Source organism: Meles meles, chromosome 4 (assembly GCF_922984935.1).
Source record: "Meles meles chromosome 4, mMelMel3.1 paternal haplotype, whole genome shotgun sequence".
Classification (NCBI taxonomy): Eukaryota; Metazoa; Chordata; class Mammalia; order Carnivora; family Mustelidae; genus Meles; species Meles meles.
In genome coordinates, this window is record NC_060069.1 from 51,478,687 (window position 1) to 51,498,062 (window position 19,376).

The 19,376-nt window shown below is 42.0% G+C and overlaps 1 protein-coding gene across 19 annotated transcripts in view; it reads right to left on the minus strand.

The window, feature by feature from the left end:
- Window positions 1-19,376, minus strand: part of LOC123940120 (LIM domain containing preferred translocation partner in lipoma) — a 660,801-nt gene that overhangs the window by 438,977 nt on the left and 202,448 nt on the right. For all 19 annotated transcript variants that reach the window (XM_046002569.1, XM_046002568.1, XM_046002572.1 and 16 more), the window contains one exon: window positions 6,049-6,256. In XM_046002569.1, coding sequence (XP_045858525.1) covers window positions 6,049-6,256 — 208 coding nt within the window. The remainder of the gene's footprint in view (window positions 1-6,048; window positions 6,257-19,376) is intronic.

A 19,376-nucleotide genomic window follows, 5' to 3' on the forward strand; every position in this document is an offset into this window, starting at 1 on the left:
TTTGGGAAACCCGGGCTTGGATCCCAGGTCAGCCCCAAACCCTTGGATTAACTTGGGAAGCCATTCCCCTCCCTCTTATTCTGAGTTGTCACATCTGACAAATGGAAGAACTAGAACACATGACCTTCAAGCTCTTTTCTAGTTCTGCTGCTCACAAAGACTCTGTGATTAATGCATGATGAACGGTTCTGTCACGAAAGCAGAAATGAAGGAAGAGTGGCCGTCATCTCCACCATGGGGGATTCCATGGTTGGTATGGACGTAGTAGCTGAAACAAATCTGGAGTAATCTGGAGTAGACATGGTAGCTGAAACAAAATGCCGTCAATTCCATTGATGGCATTTTGTTTCAGCTACCACGTCTACTCCAGATTAGCAAACTGCCTATACCTATCCTCCCCCCTCCTCGAAATGGATGAATAACCTTGGGGGAGCAGAAAGCATGGAGATCTAGTCCCAAATTTCCAGGTTTAGCACTCTCATTGAATTCATTTCACCTACTCTGATTGGATTTTTCAAGTCTAGGTGAACCAGTATAGGCAAAGCTTGAAAGCAAAGGTCTTATGTATATTATCTAGAAGTATGTAAGATAATATATGCAGAAATAGTTTGTGAGAAGAGCAGCCATTTTGAAATAATCCCAGAAAAATCATGTAATAATAAAGTAGCGAGGTTAGAGGAGAGGAAGCTGTCTATCCCAATTTCCAATAAATAGAACCCGTTAACATCAGTAAGAGCCCTAGACATGGAAAGTGGAGGCTAGCTCTATTATTTTACTAGCTACAGGGTTACTGAATAAGTTGTTTCACTTCTGGTAGTTTACCACTCAGCTAAATGGCAATAACATCTGTTCTACCTAACTCATAGAGTTAGAATCACCTATGGAGAATGAAAGGACAGTGAATATGGAAGTGTAGGAGAAACTATAAAGGACTATACAAACACAAAGGACTTCTACTGAAAGAGTTCCCTTGACTTCATACCCTAGGCAGTCAATTTTTCAGAAATTTCATATAAAAAAATCTTTTTCAAAGGAACTTTAGAAAATGGAGAAAGTAAATTTCAGTTCACAAGGCAACCCCAAATTTACAAATTCAAAAATGATTCTGCATGATAATCTATTATAATTATCATATTTCATTCAGCCAGAGTACAAAAAGAGAAAAAAAAGATTGCGCGCGCGCGTGTGTGTATGGTGCGCGCAAGCATGTGTATGTGATTGTATACTTCCAATTCCCAGAGCTGTCATGACAGGAACATTTCAGAACCATCCCAAGAGAATAATGTATTAGTAAAGTAGGAAAGTTCACTTACTTTCATATCTACCAAGAACAGAAAAAGATCTATACCCTGGTTCTGCCATCAAAGTCTAAGACTTTGTGTTTTTGGTTTGGTTTTGTTTTTGCAAATTTGGAGAAGATGGAAGACCCATATTATAGAATACAGAACATTACTGGCAAGTACTTAAAGACCAGGAAAAAAAATTATCTTGTCCTCATTGGCCAAAAATAGAGGATGATGAGACAAAAATCATACATACATAGCAAACATCCCACACACACACACAAAAAACCCCCACAGGTATTTAACAGTATAAACTTTGTAAGCAGGCAAAATAATAAAAATATATATATGGGCTCATAAGCTTAATGTACTAAACACAAGAAGGCATTTAGAAATGCAGGGGTAGGGGCGCCTGGGTGGCTCAGTGGGTTAAGCTTCTGCCTTCAGCTCAGGTCATGATCTCAGGGTCCTGGGATCAAGCCCCACGTCTGGCTCTCTGCTCAGTGGGGAGCCTGTTTCTCCCTCTCTCTCTCTCTCTCTCTCTCTCTCTGCCTGCCTCTCTGCCTACTTGTGATCTCTTTCTGTCAAATAAATAAATAAAGTCTTAAAAAAAGAAAAGAAATGCAGGGTTACTCAAAGAGGACTGAAAAGCTAGATACAAGTCATTAAAGAAGATCTCCAGAAAATCTGAGAACAATAGTAGCAAGAAACGGGGATCTGAAGGCCTAAAGAGCAACTAACTGGGAAAAACAACAAAGCCCTTTAGAGAAAGGTTATTAGCAGAATACCTTTTAAAAGGAATTTATGACAGTTGGGATCCCAGCTGACTCAGTCTTGATCTCAGGGTTTTGAGTTCGAGCCCCACGTTGAGTGTAAGGATTACTTAAATTAAAAAATACACATATTGTTTTAAAAAAGAGAGAAAACTCATGACATATGGGATCCCATAAATATAAGCTGATGTGCATAACATGTGGGTACTTAGCCATTCTCAGTCAGAATACAAAAATGAGAAAGCAAACCCCACACACTGCAGACATAACACGAAGGTAAGAAATGGCATCGAAAACTTCCAGGTGGCAGTGGTTCCATCACCCCTGGACTTAAAAAGCTCAAAGAATTGGGGGGAGGAGGATAAAAGTAATTCAAACACAAAGCCTAACACCTAACAGGTAGCTGTGAAGCTAGGATCTGTGCCTGAATAGGCAGGTTTTTATCGCTACGGCGTAACCGTTATCCCCAACGTTGCAGAGAAGCTACTATGTGATAGGTGTCCGGTTGGTGTCCCTGGGAGCAAAGGAGTGAGTCAGGCAGCCCCTGCCTCCACAAAGTCCAAGCCTACCTGTCTCCAGGGACACAGCCTCATTTAAAGGAAGTCTGTTGGAAGGCACATCGTGATAAGAATTCTAGGAGGTGGATGAAGAGGTTATGGCACAGTGAGAAAGAAGCGTCACTAGAATATAGTCCCAGGCCCTGTGTAACTCTGGACTCAGACACAGGGGACCCGAGTTCAGCCCTGAGCAGGTCGTGCACCTCTGAGCAAGTAACTTCTACCCTCTGCCCTGCGCTTCTCACATTTCCACCAGAAAAGGAGAGACTGTATGCTTTCTATTAATTCTAACGTGCTGTCTTTGCAGTTAAGCTTCTGAGACATCAGGCTCTGAACTAAACTGTGAATGAAAAGACTCCAGGGGCAAGAAACTAAGAGAGAGTATGAATTAAAAGCAAAGAACAGGTGAGCCAGGGCACAAGATCCCGGCATCTTCAGTTCACCCTGTGCGTAAAAACTGTGTTACCTACTGTCTGGGGATTTCACTAAGGGTTCAGAGCATTCTAAATGGACCTCGGGGGGCAAAAAAAAAAAAAAAAAAAAGGAAAAGGAAAAAGGATATGAACTTTAAAAATGTATAAAAATATAAACAAAAAAATAACATAAATCATAAAAGTGTTCAGAGTAACAGAGAATGCACTAACATTTAAATTAAATGGAGTAAAGCAAATCTCACACTTCCAACCAATATCATGTCATAATACAGAGCAGATGAAGAGATGCAGCTTCATTTAAAAACAAAGTCTGAATATCCATGAACCTTTCCCCATATTTATCTTTAAAATGTATATATGCAAGGGAAATTTCTTCTTTCACGTATTCAAAAAAGGTTATATTAAAAAAAGAGAGAGAGAGATTGGCAGAATTGCAAGAAAGAATCAAGACTTCAGAAATTAAATGAGACTGAGTTGCTTCAAATGAGGATGCCATATTCCAAACTGTTTATTGCAAGAGAAGAATTACTGAGCAGAGCACTCACCCATCCAGCCATCCGCCATCCATCCAAATATATACATACAGAAGAACATACAGACATACATTTGACCATACACAATCATTCCTACTAAAAACACAGTAGCATAATAGGAGCCAAGAGGAACATAAGGACGAGTGAGAAACCATGTCTTGTTGCTTAAATGGGGAAACAAAGCTTACATTCTTACAAGGAAGTATCACCATCACACGGGGCCTGGGAGCCAGAACTGCCAGGAAGAGAAGGGCAAGCAGGAGAGCACCTGGGCGAGGACAACAGACTTGCTTCAGAAATGTGGGAGCCACAAAACCATAGAGAAGGTCACCTCCTCTCTCAACTCCCATTTCCCATTTCCCATGTGAAAAAAACACTTACCTCATAGGGTTGTATGAGAAGGCAGAGCATTTTGCAGAGACCACACATTGAACAGTGACAGAACAAGAGGAGTGACCAAGAAACAACTGTGAGATTCACGGAATATGATGTACATGAAAACCCAGAGAAGGGAATGATACACTCTGATCTAGGCCATGTCTGGCCATTTTGGAGAGGGCAACACCGGTAGGATATTGACAGGTAACAAAAAGGGTTGGGGTGGGATGTTGCGAAAGAGCACATGGTTGTGAGGGGCAGAGGTCTGAAGAGGTTGCCAACGTCCCCAGAAAAGTAGAGAGGCAGTAAGCGAACCACACAGAGCACAGTGAAGCAAGCAGGGCATCTCAAGAGCAAGAGTCACCCGAGGGGCCACACCACTCAACTCACAGCATTCAGAATGCAGGGGTCTGAAGGGAGATGGCTACTTGCTCCTCCTCCCTCAAATACGCCATGGATTAGTCTACTTCATATAGGACCTGCCCCCCACCGCGACCCCTGAGGTAGGTAGAGGCTGTCACATAAGGAAGCCTTCCTCACATGCTTACTTCCTACTCCTTATTATTTTCATATGAGAGGGAAGTCCATTTCAGATTTCCCAAAAAATTAGGGGACGAAATAAAAAGGAAGCAAATAGTGAGGAGGGATTCTCTTCCAAATCCTAGCCCCAGTCTGGCAACCACTTAAAGCACCACCACTAAAGAAAAAAGAAAATCAGTTCCCCTAAGTCTTAGATTGACTATGGAGATGCAGTTTCCTTCAAGACCGATAAAACTCAAGACACTGCCATGGAGATTAGTAGAGCACCCAGAGCGTCACTTCCGGTTTTTCCAGAGTGGCTCTCTGATGGTCTCGTTGCTGCCCTCTCTGGAAAAAGGATACCCAAAGATTCACAGCCCTAGCTCAAGAGTGCGCATTGATGCCTGACTACCACCTCCTACCTACCACCTCCCTAAGCGTCCAGCCCCCTCACACAAGCTGGGTATCTGGAAGAGGCTTCTGACTCCCGAAGTCACTCGATTCTAATGATAGCACCAAAGGACGAGTGATGTATTTGCTGGGGGAAGGGAGAGGACTGGGAGGAAAAGATTAAGACTGAACTACACAACGGAGTGTAAAACAGTATCACGAAAACTTGCCAGAAGAAACACACGCATGTCACCCAAGAAGCAATAAGAAACATCACAGCGAGGGGACTGTAAGGTCATTTTTTTAAAGTGGGGGTGGGGTAAGAGAGAAAACACAGAAAGGGGGTGCTGAATCTCCTTTCACTGTCTCTCGGCTCTCCACTCCCAGAAGTTTACCATTCCTCTGTTGTCGGTTACAAGTCATGTGTCATGGATTGGGCTGAGCTGCTGACATTGATCAGTAAAAATACAGAAGCTCTTCAACCCAACAGTATGGCACTCTTCGTGCTGCCTATGACACTCGGTGCCGGAAGGCACATCCCCCGACATGCTGAGCTCCCATGGCTCGTCCAACTCCTGCTTGATGAAAATTGAACATACTGCTGTTACCACCCTTAGAACTAGGCTACGCTCACGTTCAGCAAACGCAGATCTCACTGAGCTCTCCAGACGACTTTATCCTACAGCAACCTAGGGGAGTCTTAACAATTTTAGTCTTAACAATTCCAGGTGCCTTGTGAGGTTCACTTCTTACGGGTTTCCCGTCAGACCACTTCTTGGCAGCATGTGGAGACACATGTCCAACAGCTGGGGTGGGGGGGTGCAACTGGGTGACAGACACCTCTCTCTAGGACAATGGGATGGAGTGGAAGGTAAACACAGTAGAAGGGCACTGTGCTATGAATGAAAAGATCAGGGTTCTAGTTTTGGCTCTGGCCCTAACTCACTGTATAACCATAGCCATATAACCTCTAAGAGGTCTCACTCTCTTTAATCCCTAAAAGAAAGGTTGGCCTTGATAGCTTCTAGATATCTTTCAACCTTGGACAGTCTATTAACTATGATAAGCACACTGAATTCCTGAGCTACCTTTTCTGACACAACATAGTGCAGATAGATGGACTTTTCTCACACTGAACTCTCCCACACTCTGGGCACCCGACTCTGAAGCCCCCCACTTACCTTCACCTCCAGGGTGCTTGTAGGGGTTGTATTTCGGCTTTGGAGCAACTACCGGTGCAAACTTCTTGGGTGGTTGTTGTGTGGACACTGAAATGCTGGGGGTCCCAAAGGAATGGGTGGTCTCCATCCGCGCAGGCACATGGCCGAGGGGCTCACCAGTGCTTTTGGGTGGCAGCCAAGATGGGTGAGACATTGTTGGAATCTGGAACTAAAGAGAAATAAACAGAGTTGGTTTATGGAATCCTGAAAATGCAGGCAACCTACCGCACTTCAACATTATATCCTCTGAATCCCTACTTGATGAACTCTTGACAGAGCTCTCTGAGGAGGAAAGAGAAAGAGAAATGGTGAATGAGAGGAGGAGGAGGAGGATGAAACACTGACTTTCACTGGAGGAGAAGAAAATGGCACATTCCCCTCAGCGAATCTTGAACACCCCTTCTGGCAGTTACCTAGTTAATGTCTAACTCTCGTCAGGAAATAGATATGGTAAGAAATGCTCCTTAACCTGAAGAAGTTTCTACGGTAGGAGAGTCTGATACCAGCCAGGTTGGAAGAAAGCAAAAGTTTTATTAATAACCTATTGAAATTGAATACCATATCAATTAAATCATGATTAAGTTCCCTAAATGAGGTGATATTGCCTAAGTGAGATAAAAATAAGCAAAAAGTTTCTGGGGTGCAGAACACGGTAGGATTACTTCTGGCAAGGGAGCAGAACAAAGACCTCATTATTGAGCTGCCCCTCAGACTAGACCCTGAGTGCTGAGCAGGGGCTGGCCTGAACCATGTCAGCATAGGCCAGAAAGTACAAAGCACTCGTGGTTGGCGTGACTGGAGGGCGACGAGGGAAAAGCAGCTAATAAGCAACTAAAACATGGGATGGAACCAAAGCACAGACAGGGAAACCTGAATTTACTGGGTCAACATCAAGGAAGCACCAACAGTTTGTTCTCGAAACAAAGGCATAACCAGTTTGTGTCAGGATACTTAAAAATGATGCTTCTCGTGGGAACAGTTATGCTCTCCACCAAGGGGCATTTACAATCTGGGGGGAGGGGAACCCTGGGGGCCACAGAGCCTGCGCCCCTACTGGCACTTAATAGCCAAGGGCTAGGAATATCCTAACCCATAATGAACAGGTCGGCCCCACAGGACAAGCATCAGGAGCCTTGCTGAGTGAGTCTCAGAGGGAACATCTGTGAAAAACATAACCAGGAGCAGGCAAAGCAGCCCAGCCAAAGTGCTATTCTGATCAGATTACAATACAGCGTGTGAGGAAAGAGAAATGATGTCTTGCCTGTCAGGGTGAGCCAGTCACCCCTCCAGGCAGCCTGCAGGCTGGGGCTGAGCCTCCCAGACTGCTTGCTGACAAGGAGGGCTCTCCAAGCCTGATTGCAACAGCTCTCCAGCACAGGGAGGCCCGGAAGGCACCCTGCACCGGCTCCCAGCCCCAAATCTACCCCGTAATTTATTAATTGAACTGAATTAATTGAGAGGGCTACATGATTACCTCCAGATGTCTGTAAAGACAAAGAACGCTGGAAATGCAGGGAAAAACAAAGGCCTTAGCACGCAGCAGGATCACAGAGATGTGGGGTGACAGGGAGGGACGGGGCACCATGGAGGCGAAGGTGGCCTCAGAGGGAGTGGCGTGACCTTGAACAGTCCCCTCCCTGCATCAGGGCCTCCGGGACCTCAACTCCCTCGAAATTAAGGTAAAGCCCTGTTCTCCTTAACTTGTGAGTTTTCGGACAATCGATGAGATAACACCTGTGAAGGGTAGAAAAGTGCTGAAAGTGCAGTGTTCGCAGTAAAACAGGATGACAGGGATCGAAGAGGAAGGCTCTCAACTAGGAATCTGGAAGTTTCCGGGAGTGAACCCAGGGTGACGGGCTTTCGCCTGGTTGCATGGCCCTGCTCTTCCTCTTCCTCCCTCATCCCGTCTACACAGGCTATGCAAAGACACTTGCTACACTGTGAGTTCCTTGAAAGGGCAAGAACCAGATCTAACATATTTCTAAGACCACCATGAAGGCCCAGCACAAAACCCATAGAGAGAAACAGCCACGAATCTGGTTTACTCATGGCTCTTCACCCTGGTGCGCATTCACAATCATCTGAGATTAAAAAAAAAAAAGAAAAAAAAAATCCCATCTCTTGGGATCGAGAAACGCTAAACTTAGTTTTGTATAAGTATTTTTCTTTAATTGAGTCTCAGTCTTCTACTGAAAGGGGATGAAGTGTCTGTTCTGCTTTCAACATGACTAAAGTGAGCACAGGTCAGAACCAAGGAGCACGAAATAAAGATATGAAAACTTTAATGCACTCTGCACATGTGTAACATAAATGTTATTTGTACATTTTAAAAATGGGTTAATATCACCCTTGCAACTTTTCTATAAACCTAAAGTAATTCTAAAATAGAAAATTTTAAAAATGGGTTAATATAGGATTCAGTGATTTTTAAAGCAAAAAGGCACATTTCCAGATCAATCCCACATTGCCAATTGACTGTAGAATCCTGGCTTTTTCAGATAAGCCATAGATATAAAAGAAGAGGCATCTTCTGGGAAAGTATAAAAAATGAAAATTTAAGCATCAATATGCAACTAATTGACTCCATCAACTTTACAGTTATCCCCAATACCTCATATTATCCTGATGCTGCCTTCCCCATGAACACACCTCCAGCTCCACCTCCTGACAGTACCAGGGTCTGGTCATCCACCTGTTTACAGACGACCTCAAATGCAGCCCCCTCATACCATTCTTCTGTATGTCCACAGTGGTCCCCTGACACCATTCACAGGATTTGTAATGAATCTTCCTGACCCTGCACTCTTGCTCATGCTGTGTCCACCATCTACATTGCCATTTTAGTCCCTTCACTCTCTACCAAGCCCGATTTTTTTTTTATCTTGACCCAGTTCAAATGTCTCTGATGCTGTGAATATTTCCCTCATATCCCTCCCACAAAAAAAGAGTAGCTTAATTCCAGGTTCCTCTAGTACTTGGACCATACTTATATCAATCCACATGGACTGACCCAGGAAGCTGGAAGCTTCTGAACAGTCTCATGAAATGAGCACAGTATCCGGCTAGGAAACCTCTAGAAAGCTATGTTATGGACAAACGAGTAAGTGGATGAATGTCCATCTCTTTGGTTACTCTTCTCTCTTTAGAATCTCTGTATCTCCCTTCTCAGCCTCCACTGATATGGTCATCTCTTTTTCTCTCAATTTAGCAATGTGAAGAATCCTGTTAATTTCCAGATATTGAACCATCTCTGCATTCCTAGAAAAAAATCCTACTTAGTCACAGTTGCAATGTTTTGATATATTGATGAATTAAATATGCTCTTTTATAGAGAATTTTTGTACATAGAATCAGAGTAAAATCATTCTATAGTGTTGTTTCTCAACTTGTGTTACTTCTCATCATTAGGTTTCATATGAGGGTTCTACATTTTTTTCTACTGTTCCGATTTGTTTAATAATGATGAGGTTGGAATTATCTGCTCTTTAAAAGTTTATCAGAACTTACTGTAAAGTCATCTGAATGTAATACTTTCTTTAATAATCAATCTTAATCCTATTTCCAGTAATTTCTATGGTAGTTGAAGCCATTTTCTGCTCTTCTGAGGTCATTTTCATATTCTGCTGGAAATTCATCCATTTCTTCTAGGTTTGATCTCCCTCCGTTTCGATTTCACTACCTCTCAATTAAAATGATGTCTCATCTACTATGCATCATTTAGATCCTGAGCATCACTACTCACTGATCCTTAAAGACATCATTCATGTTTTCTATCACCAGATCAAGTTATATACACTTTCACTGCATGTCCACAACACTCAGAATGCTGTACTCACTACACATCTCTGTCTCTCTGCTTGCCTGTATCCCAAACTAAGCTCTTGGATCCTGAAGACCAGAATTAATTATCACTCTCAACTCCTAGGGCCTGATATGTAATAGGCACTCAATAAAAATGTCTGTTAATTTAATGAATGAATAACTGTATTTGCCTGACACTAGGGTTCCAGATGAATCAGATTTTCATCCTGTACTGAGATGAATCAGATTCTCATCCCATATTCAAGAAGCTTAAGGCCTACCTACAGAAGAGATATTTATATATGTGAAAAGAGAAAGAGAGCAATACAGAACATACAAAAAGAACTGGGGTGTGTGTGATGGGAGCTAGCATACGGAGGGGTGGCCCTTGACAAGGATTTTGAAAGCTGGCTAGTTCTGAAGATAAATGGAACAACAAAGAGAATGCCTGGAAATGCTGTAAGCTCAAGGAAGAAACAAGGTCTTCCCATGAAGCAGACCAGTTGTATTAAAATGAGGAACTCAAGGAGAATATTTGGGGAAAAGGTTCAGAAGATAAATTGACCTTGTTTTTTAAAGGTTTTATACAGAGAAATAAGAAGCTAGAACTTTAATCTCGACACAATCATCTAACAAGAGTAAAAACTCTATGCATGAAACACGAACCAGTTCAGGATGGATCCAAGGAAGGTGATAAACACAATGGCACAGATATACAGTCTCCACATCCCCAGTTCCCTAGTCTCAACTTTGCCAGGGTGACCTTTAACAAGAGAGGATACTCATTTGCGAAATGAATGTCTGTAAAGTCCCAATGAGCTCTAATATTCTATACTGCTTTCCTTCTCTGAACCCCAAATTACGGCCCTTTATTTTGATAAATGGGTCTGAGGAAATCTCACAAGGTTAGTGAACACGTGAACTAGCACGTGTCAGTGGGGGTTTCTCAGCTTCTCCAAGGACGACCAACATAAACACGAAGATAAGCAGTGGTGAGAGCTGGTTTTGCTGGACCAAAACTCAACCCTGCGCTTACTTCCTCTGGTTCTAGGTCAGTTTCACTGTAAGCTCACAATCATTGCGAAAGCAAGAAGTGAAAGGGAAGATCTCCACAGAGGCTGTGAAAATACGCAAACACCATCACAAGAGAGGCAAACAAGAGAAATGGCCCCTGTCGAAGCGAAGGGAGGCTGAGAGCTGGGCTCCCTAGGCACTGGACTTTCAGGAACTTTTGTCACATGCAAAGCAATGAAGAAGCACCTAAAAAGCTTCACTTATTACCCTCTCTCCATCGCTCTCTGTCTTCTCTTCCTAGCTGTTTCATGGGTACAAAAATGCCATTGAAAATAAATAGCAAGGGTTTACTGAGGACTCACCATAAGCCAAGCAATTTTCTAACAATTCTACACTATCGTATGAGGTATAGCTATCATTCTTCACATTCAGCAAGGCAAGAAAGTAAGACTGTAAGAATTAAATAACTTGCTCAAAGATATGTGTGTGTGTGTGTGTATAACTTGCTCAAACATATATGTGTGTGTCTGTGTATATATAAAATAACTTGCTCAAATATATACATATTTGTATATGTACAAATTGCTATATATACAAATATATACATATTTGAGCAAGTTATTTTATATATACACACTAACAAATAGCAAAGCTGAAGTCTTCCACCCCAAATCCATGGTCTTCATCATGGCACTACCTTCCTGTCTGGAGGGGTAAATAAAGTCACAATCCAAATTAAGTCACACTTAGATACAGTATATTTTGCACTTGTGTCCATTCCTAGCTCCCAGATATTACTTGCCACCATGTCTCCTCTACTCTGTTCCACCAAATGATAACCATCATGAGCCACAGGATCATATACCGATAAAGCTAACAGTCCGACCAAACTAATCAAAGCACAATGGATCACGAACAGCCACAAAAGGCCAGATGATGACCAAGACCCTTCCTCTGCAGATGAGACAACAGGACTACAGGTCAAGTGAGATTTAGCACTAAAGAAAAAAAGCCACTCAACCTCTCTAAAGATATCATATGAAAGACAAGTCATTGTCAGCCACAAAAATAAAACGAACTAGTGTTTGCTCAAGTTCTTCTTCTTTCCTAAAATCAGTACTGTACACTTCTTTAAACATTTACATAGGTCATCAAAATTTTAAAAACAACCAACCAATCATCCCATGGCACCATCTAACACCAAGTACTATAAGCTTTAAGTAGTGTTTTCAAGACTGTCTGTACAACAGATTCATCTGCAGATCTTTATACGTCTGTTCTGATGGAAGGGTTGAAAATAACTGACTTAGAGCATTTACATGAATCTCTAAATCATGTTGCATTAGTCCTTAAATCTCCTTTGGCAATTAACCCAAAGCCTAGCTCTTAGTCAGTGTTTGCTGATAAATGAATGATACTGAGGGAGGAGACAAGTATAAAAACATACTATTTTAGTGGTAGGAAATTTGAGAAACTGAGGTGCTAAGTGAGTTAACGACCAGAAATAGCTAATGGCAGACTCAAGTTCAGGATCCATGTCCCTTAGCAACATTTTCTTTCTTTTAACAAGCAGTAGGGAACATCTGGGTGGCTCAGTCGCCTAAGCATCTGCCTTTGGCTCAGGCCATGATCCCAAGGTCCTGGGATCGAACCGTGTCAGGCTCCCTGCTCAGCGGGAAGCGTGCTTCTCCCTCTCCTTCTACTCACACCGCTGCCTCCCTCATGCTTGCAGTCTCTCGCTCTCTCTCTCAAATAAATAAATAATAAAAAATAAAACAAGCAATAAAGATTTAAATGATACTTTTTCTACGGCTTTGGAGTTCTTTCACCTTTACCCGTCTTTCCCCTTTACCTAAGTCAGCACCTTTCTACAATATCAAAACTGCTTGCTTTCTTTCTCTTTTTAGATTAACATATAATGTATTATTTGTTTCAGGGGTACTCGTCTGTGATTCATCAGTCTTACACAATTCACAGCGTTCCCCATAGCACATACCTTCCCCAACGTCCTTTCTGAATGACCTATTAAAATGGGACAATGTGCCTTCCTCTCTGGGCTGTAGCTAATCATCCTTCTATAGCTCGGTATCCAGCTGGAGGATACCTGATGTTCTGAATTAAACCCAGTTTTCAGGCAGAGCTCCGCCACGAGCTTGCAAGGCACCCTTCCCTCCCTCTCTGAAAATGAGGTGCCTGGATGAGATGAGGTCTAACCCTGCTCACAAACTCTTCTGATTCCATGGAAGATTCTGACTGTAGAACAGGCCCCAAATGAGCCAAACCGTGGAAATTCCAGATCATCTACGACTCTCCCCTCGGCTCATCGGTAAGAAAGCACAGCCCTCTTTTTGAATTCTTCTTCTTTATTTTGTCACCTGCTTCCCCGACTCCTCAGTCCTCACCACTGCAGGAAGGAATCATAGACTGATCACAGAGATTACCAAGGTATCAACCAAGATTTATGATGCACGAGTAAATAAGTACTTAAGGCAAACCTTTTCCAAGCACTGTAGGTAAGTCTCTACCAGTGTAATTATGAAGCAGATATACTGTGGCATGTGATGGAAGCGTGGGAAGACAACGTTAAAGAATGAGGCAGGCTGGAAATTACACAAATTGTTAGCTGAACAGCAAATGTAATCACTCTTCCTCTGAAGCACCAGGTCAGAAGAGAGCCGGAAGGGCAAAGCGGGATCTGCCATGGGCTGAAAATGTCAATGCATTCACTCAACTTCTCTCTACAGGCAACTTTGGCCCAGCACTGGCTAAGCGCCCCACTCTCTGCATGGACAGCTGGCATTCCTTGGAAGGGGTGACTACAGAACAACTCTGCGGAAATGCCAAACCTTTATATAGGCTATCGGAGACACAATTGGAAATACTGGAAAAAGCTCTGGACTTAAATGCGAGGACTCGGGTGTAATTTCTAGCTCAGCCACTAATTGACTCGATGATGGTTTTAGTCTGTTGACCTCCTTGCGCCTCGATGGCTCTCCCTATCCGTAAACAAACGATTCGATGCCTGCTGCCATTCCTTCCACCTCTCATGTTCCATGATTCCACCTCTGCAAGCGGAGTGAGCTGAGGTTTCTTACAAACCTGTCCAGACTCCCCTGAGTCCCACTGACCGGGGAGTGTAAAGTGAAAGGAGGCAGGACAGGAATCCACACATAAAATACCAACCCACCTTGCAGAGATTTAGTATGAATGTCAACTAATGCCAAAAGCGCAATCTTTATTGCTGGCAACACTGTGGGTGACAAGAACCTGCCCACCGCATGGTAGATCCGGGTAAACAAAGAAGCAGGAGGGAGGGAAGCATCCATCCAGACAAGTAAACATGTGCTTCTGACCAAAAAATGAAGCAGGATAGAGATGCATGTCCACACTGAGTTTTCATCTCAGGTTGCGAATGTCACCCAGCAAGGGAACATCAACCATGACAGGGAAAGACAAGGACACTCGGGAGAAGGTAAGAAAGAAGAATAGAACCAAACCAATTACTAACTGACTAATCTTTCTTTGCCACAACTCCCATCAGTCACAGGAAAACAGACATGGATGACAACAGCCAGGACCATGGCCAAGAGTCTAGCTGTGAGAAATCATAGGGACTGATTTGTTCCTTCTAATTCGAAAATTCAAAACCCAAGATTTAGAGAAGCTAGAGCACAGCTGGTCACACAGTCCCTAATATGTATCAGAGGACACATTCAAACCCAGTTGTTCTGCCTCCAAAATGTGTTTGCAGTAGAAAAGTTTCATGAAGCAAGTCTGTAAGTCTCTTGATTACTGGATGATAACTGGAGCGGCTAAAAGGTATGGAAATGGACAGAGGAATAAAGAATCACTCTTCCAAGAGTCAGGGGGAAATCATGCCATGGAAAATCACCATCAAAGTCGTGTGACCCCAGGCCACATTCCATAGCAATGGTTCCACTGGGCTAAATGATCAAGAAAATATTTACCTTCCCTGACTTCAGTCCCTCCAGCTCTATAATAGTAAGCCTTAAGAAGGTGATCTCCAAAATTCCCTCTCATTACATCATTTTATGTTCTATAGTAGCACGGCAAGTCTGTGAAGTGTACCAGGCTCGCAAAAAAATGTGTTCCTAAGGAGGTTTTCTCTAAGGCTCTGATGCTAACAGACTGGTTTCTGCCCAAGGCGAAGAGAAACGGGCAAACAATACTTTGAGACTTCGAGCTCAGAAATCTACTAAAAGTGGACATCGGAATTTACAAAGATGAGATTCTCAGTGCCCAGTTCATAAAGGTTTTTAAAATCCTAGTTTATGTCTTACTCCTTTACGAGGACGAAACAGGGAGCATGGAAAAGTCACAGATACAATCTCTAATGAGGCCCAGGGATCTCTCCAGAGGTACCTGAAATCTTCTCATTCCAAACCCACCACTGGTCCACAAGTTAACCGCTGTTCACTTGTCTGCATTCCCCCAACAGCTTGTTCCCACTTGTAATGAAATATGTAAACACTACGTTTTAGTTATGTGTTTACAAGTCTTTCGTGCCCATTAGACAGGTCATCGAATTTTATTAGCACTTTGAGGGATGTTTAATTGATTTCAATTTTTTAATAATTTTTTGCACTTTCCTTTATTAAAAATTCACTTTAAGGGGCACCTGTGTGGCTCAGTCAGTTAAGTGCCTGCCTTCAGGTCACGTCATGATCACAGGGTCCTGAGGTCAAGCCCTGCATCTGGTTCCCTGCTCAGCAGGGAGTCTGCTTCTCCTTTTCCCTCTATTCCTCCCCCTCCTTTGTGCTCGCTCTCTAACTCACTCTCTCTAATAAATAAACAAAATCATTTTTTAAATTCACTTTAATACCCCAATAAAAACAAACAGAATAACAGAAAATGTCTGTTTTAGCTATAACTTGGAAAAGTTGAAATATTTAATTTTGTCCTCATTGAAGATGAGTCCACCACTGACAATCCTCAGGACATATTTCCATTGGACAATACTACATGTGACTCTGTGAAGCAATGTTTATTCAGGCCATATATCCCACTAAGAGTAATCATAACTGCAAGACAGAGAGTTCATCTATACTTCAGCCTCCTGAACCTTCCATCGTTCAAAAACCTGTTACCTGTCAAGTATGCTCTTTGTACCTTAATGTCACAGCTGCTGGTCATAAACTAGCGTAGAGCCTCTGCACAGTTTAGACACTGTAATTTGAATTAGAGCTTTGGTAATATTACTATAAGGTTTCCAATGTAATCTTTGTTGCCCTATTACTTAATCTTCATCTTAAATTTCTGCCAAACCCCAAATCTATTTCACTCTTAGGCTAAAACATAAGGATATTGTAAAATCAAATGAAAATGCCCAGATGTTGGACAAATAAAGGGGGAGAGTGGAGAGACTCAGATTTTTAACCTTCAAGTACCACAAGATACAGTTTTAGAAAACAAAGAGATTCAACTTCAACGTCATGTTTGATCATATGCTCTGAAATAATAACTTCTGTTTAGCACCCGTCCAAGAGCCTGGAGAAATTTCTCAGTATTAAAAATCGTATGAAAAACAGAAGACTTCTCATTAGAATGTGTTATAAATTCAAATTATGTAAGAAAGGATAGTTTTGCAACATCACATTTAATAGCAAAACAATTGAAACCATTTTCAACTGGTGACCTTTCTCTTAAGTCACGTTGGAAGTTGTTCCACTTTTATTTCAAGATTTTGAAACAGAGACATAATCTGTGCAGGCACTGACCAATGGCAGCTGAGCAAAAACGAGCCAGGCTGTTTCGGAGAGGTTTCAGAATGACATCGGTGAATGTTATTCCCTTTTAAATCTCCCTCGAGGAGAGCACTGATGTTGTGCCTTCTGCATTTTTATCAATTACTGACCACCATGCAAACTAGACAATGCACCACTTGAAGAAAATACAGGCTGGCTAATACTCTGGGAAATCACACACATACACACACACACACACACACACACACATATGCACACACATGCACACACGCACACTGTATACATTTGCAAGGTGGTAGGCAACAACATTCATCAATACAGAAGTTTAATATACAAGAAACATGAAACTGTCCGTGAACATATTTCTTCTTATGTGGAGCTGAAGTTGAACCTTAACCACCATCTGTGAATTTGCTTGAACGTATCTAATGACCAGGAACTCATTACCTCACAAGGCAGCCCCTTCCATGGCAGAAAACTGTAACTGCCAAAAGAATTATGTGTTCCCATAAAAACGTCCTATCAGTCCTCCCTCTGCCCTCTTTGACCACAGGCCCTCTGACACAGAGCAGCCCTCCAGATATTTAAAATAATTTAAAATAGTTTGTTTTTGTTTTAATTTTTCTTTTTTTACTTTTTAAATTTTCTACTGATTTCCTCAGTTTATTTGTTTCTGTGTTCCAAGTTTAGAAGTCCAAACCCCCCCACTTATTTTTTTTTTTACAAATAGCCTTATGATTTTAGAATAATAACATAAAATTTGTGACCTCAAACCAGTAGTTTTCAAACTTTCTTTGGAAAAATAAATAAATAAATGCTTCCTCGTGCCAACTTTTTAAGAAAACCCCAAGAACAAAACAAACAAATTGATGGAGCAGTTCCTCCTACTTGATTTAAATGTTCGTCCTTTGGCAGAATACATTTCATTTTGAGGAGGCATGTCCAAAATGCGTCACTTCCCTAGCCTTCCTATAGGGGCCATGCCAGGAGCCAGGCTGAAAACCTGCTGCTCTAATATTACAACAACAACGAGTGCAAGTAAATAAAGAACAAAGATGAAATCTTCCTTTATTTTCCTAGTGACTAATACAGAATCTGTTCTATCACCAATGCTTAGAAAGTGATTATTACATAAAAAAGAAGGTAAACGTAAAGGTTTGGGAATATAAAGAGTTAAAATGTTTTTGCATCATGTTAGCTCACATTTTAAACACTGTCCTCCACAGTTCATTAAAATCAGGGTAACCAAACATCCAATGTATGCTTGTTGTTTTGATGTAATTATTAGCAATGTCCCTTTTCACTCTCAAAGGTGTCCCAGTTTAGATGGTAACTTACGTACAGTCATTTACTTATAACACTGTGATAATGAGGTTTTGGTTGCTGAGTTCAAGAGAATTCTCAATATGATGGGGTCTTCTCCCAAAGGCCCCATATAGCCAAGACCTCCCATACTTTAAATTATTACTGCCGTTGCTAAGAGGGCTGAGCAATTAGTGGCGCTGAGGAGAGGAGTGTTTCAGGCTTCCCCGCTCCAGAGATATGTGCTTCCCAGTAAGAGAGAACGTACCAGAATGATTCTGCAGGAGTTGAAGAATTCAAGATACAGCAGAAATCTAGCAGAAGCTAGTATCAATTACCCTACTCATTCAGCCTTTCCTTTTAAGTAAAGAATATTGCCCTTGCAAAGAAAACCAGATTATTTACTTCAATTACATCCTTACCATCTGCCCATTCCTGTCCCCTACCCCAACCTATATTACCAGTGATTTTATCATGTCTGCTAGGCTTCAAGTAGGACAACAGGTTGGCCTGATTCTTCATTTGGAACAGAAAAAAACAAGGGATTGGACAAGAAACTGAAATAAAATGTGTCCAAATTTATTCATTAGGGTACAAGAGTAAAGGTGAAGGGGATTACTTATAATTGTTTTACATTTCTAAATAGGGGTTACATAAGAGTTAAGGAAGATGCGGGACACCTGGGTGGCTCCGTGGGTTAAAGCCTCTGCCTTCGGCTCAGGTCATGATCCCAGGGTCCTGGGATCGAGCCCTGCATCGGGCTCTCTGCTCCGCAGGGAGCCTGCTTCCTCCTCTCTCTCTGCCTAGTTGTGATTTCTCTCTATCAAATAAATAAAATATTTAAAAAAAAGAGTTAAGGAAGATGAAGTCAAAAGCATTCAATGGAGTCCCACAGGCTATAAATCAATTTAATTTACTTTAAAGAAGCTATTTTATATTGATTTCCATTGCAAATTCTAAATGTATATTCTATAGCGGCGGGGGAAGGGAGGAAGCACACAAGATGGAAAGTTGACAACCCGTGCCAAAGACGGAACTCCCCCCAGACATGGTAAGCACTGTTATATCATAATATTGCATGTCTCCTTGTAGTACTTTCCAAGATGTTTGAAACCAAAACAGTTTAGAATACTCTCCCAGCTCAGGATCTTCCCTCCTTATGGCATTTTCTGTGATAAATAGGAATTTCCCTTAGGGATTCCCTAAAGTAAAGTGGTTGCATTACCTTCTGTTATATAATTAATTGCACTGACAAATAGAGGTCTCAAAGAATGTAATTATTACTCCATCCTCAGTGTACTACCTACAACGCACAGAGGCTTGTGGACGACAGGCCCAAGTTGTGAAAACTGCAACCCTTACTGTCTTGCATATGGTGGATTAGCACTCAAACTTGCCATATTGCAGAGGATGTCTTGTAAGCAGGGCTTGATCCCAAAAGATGTT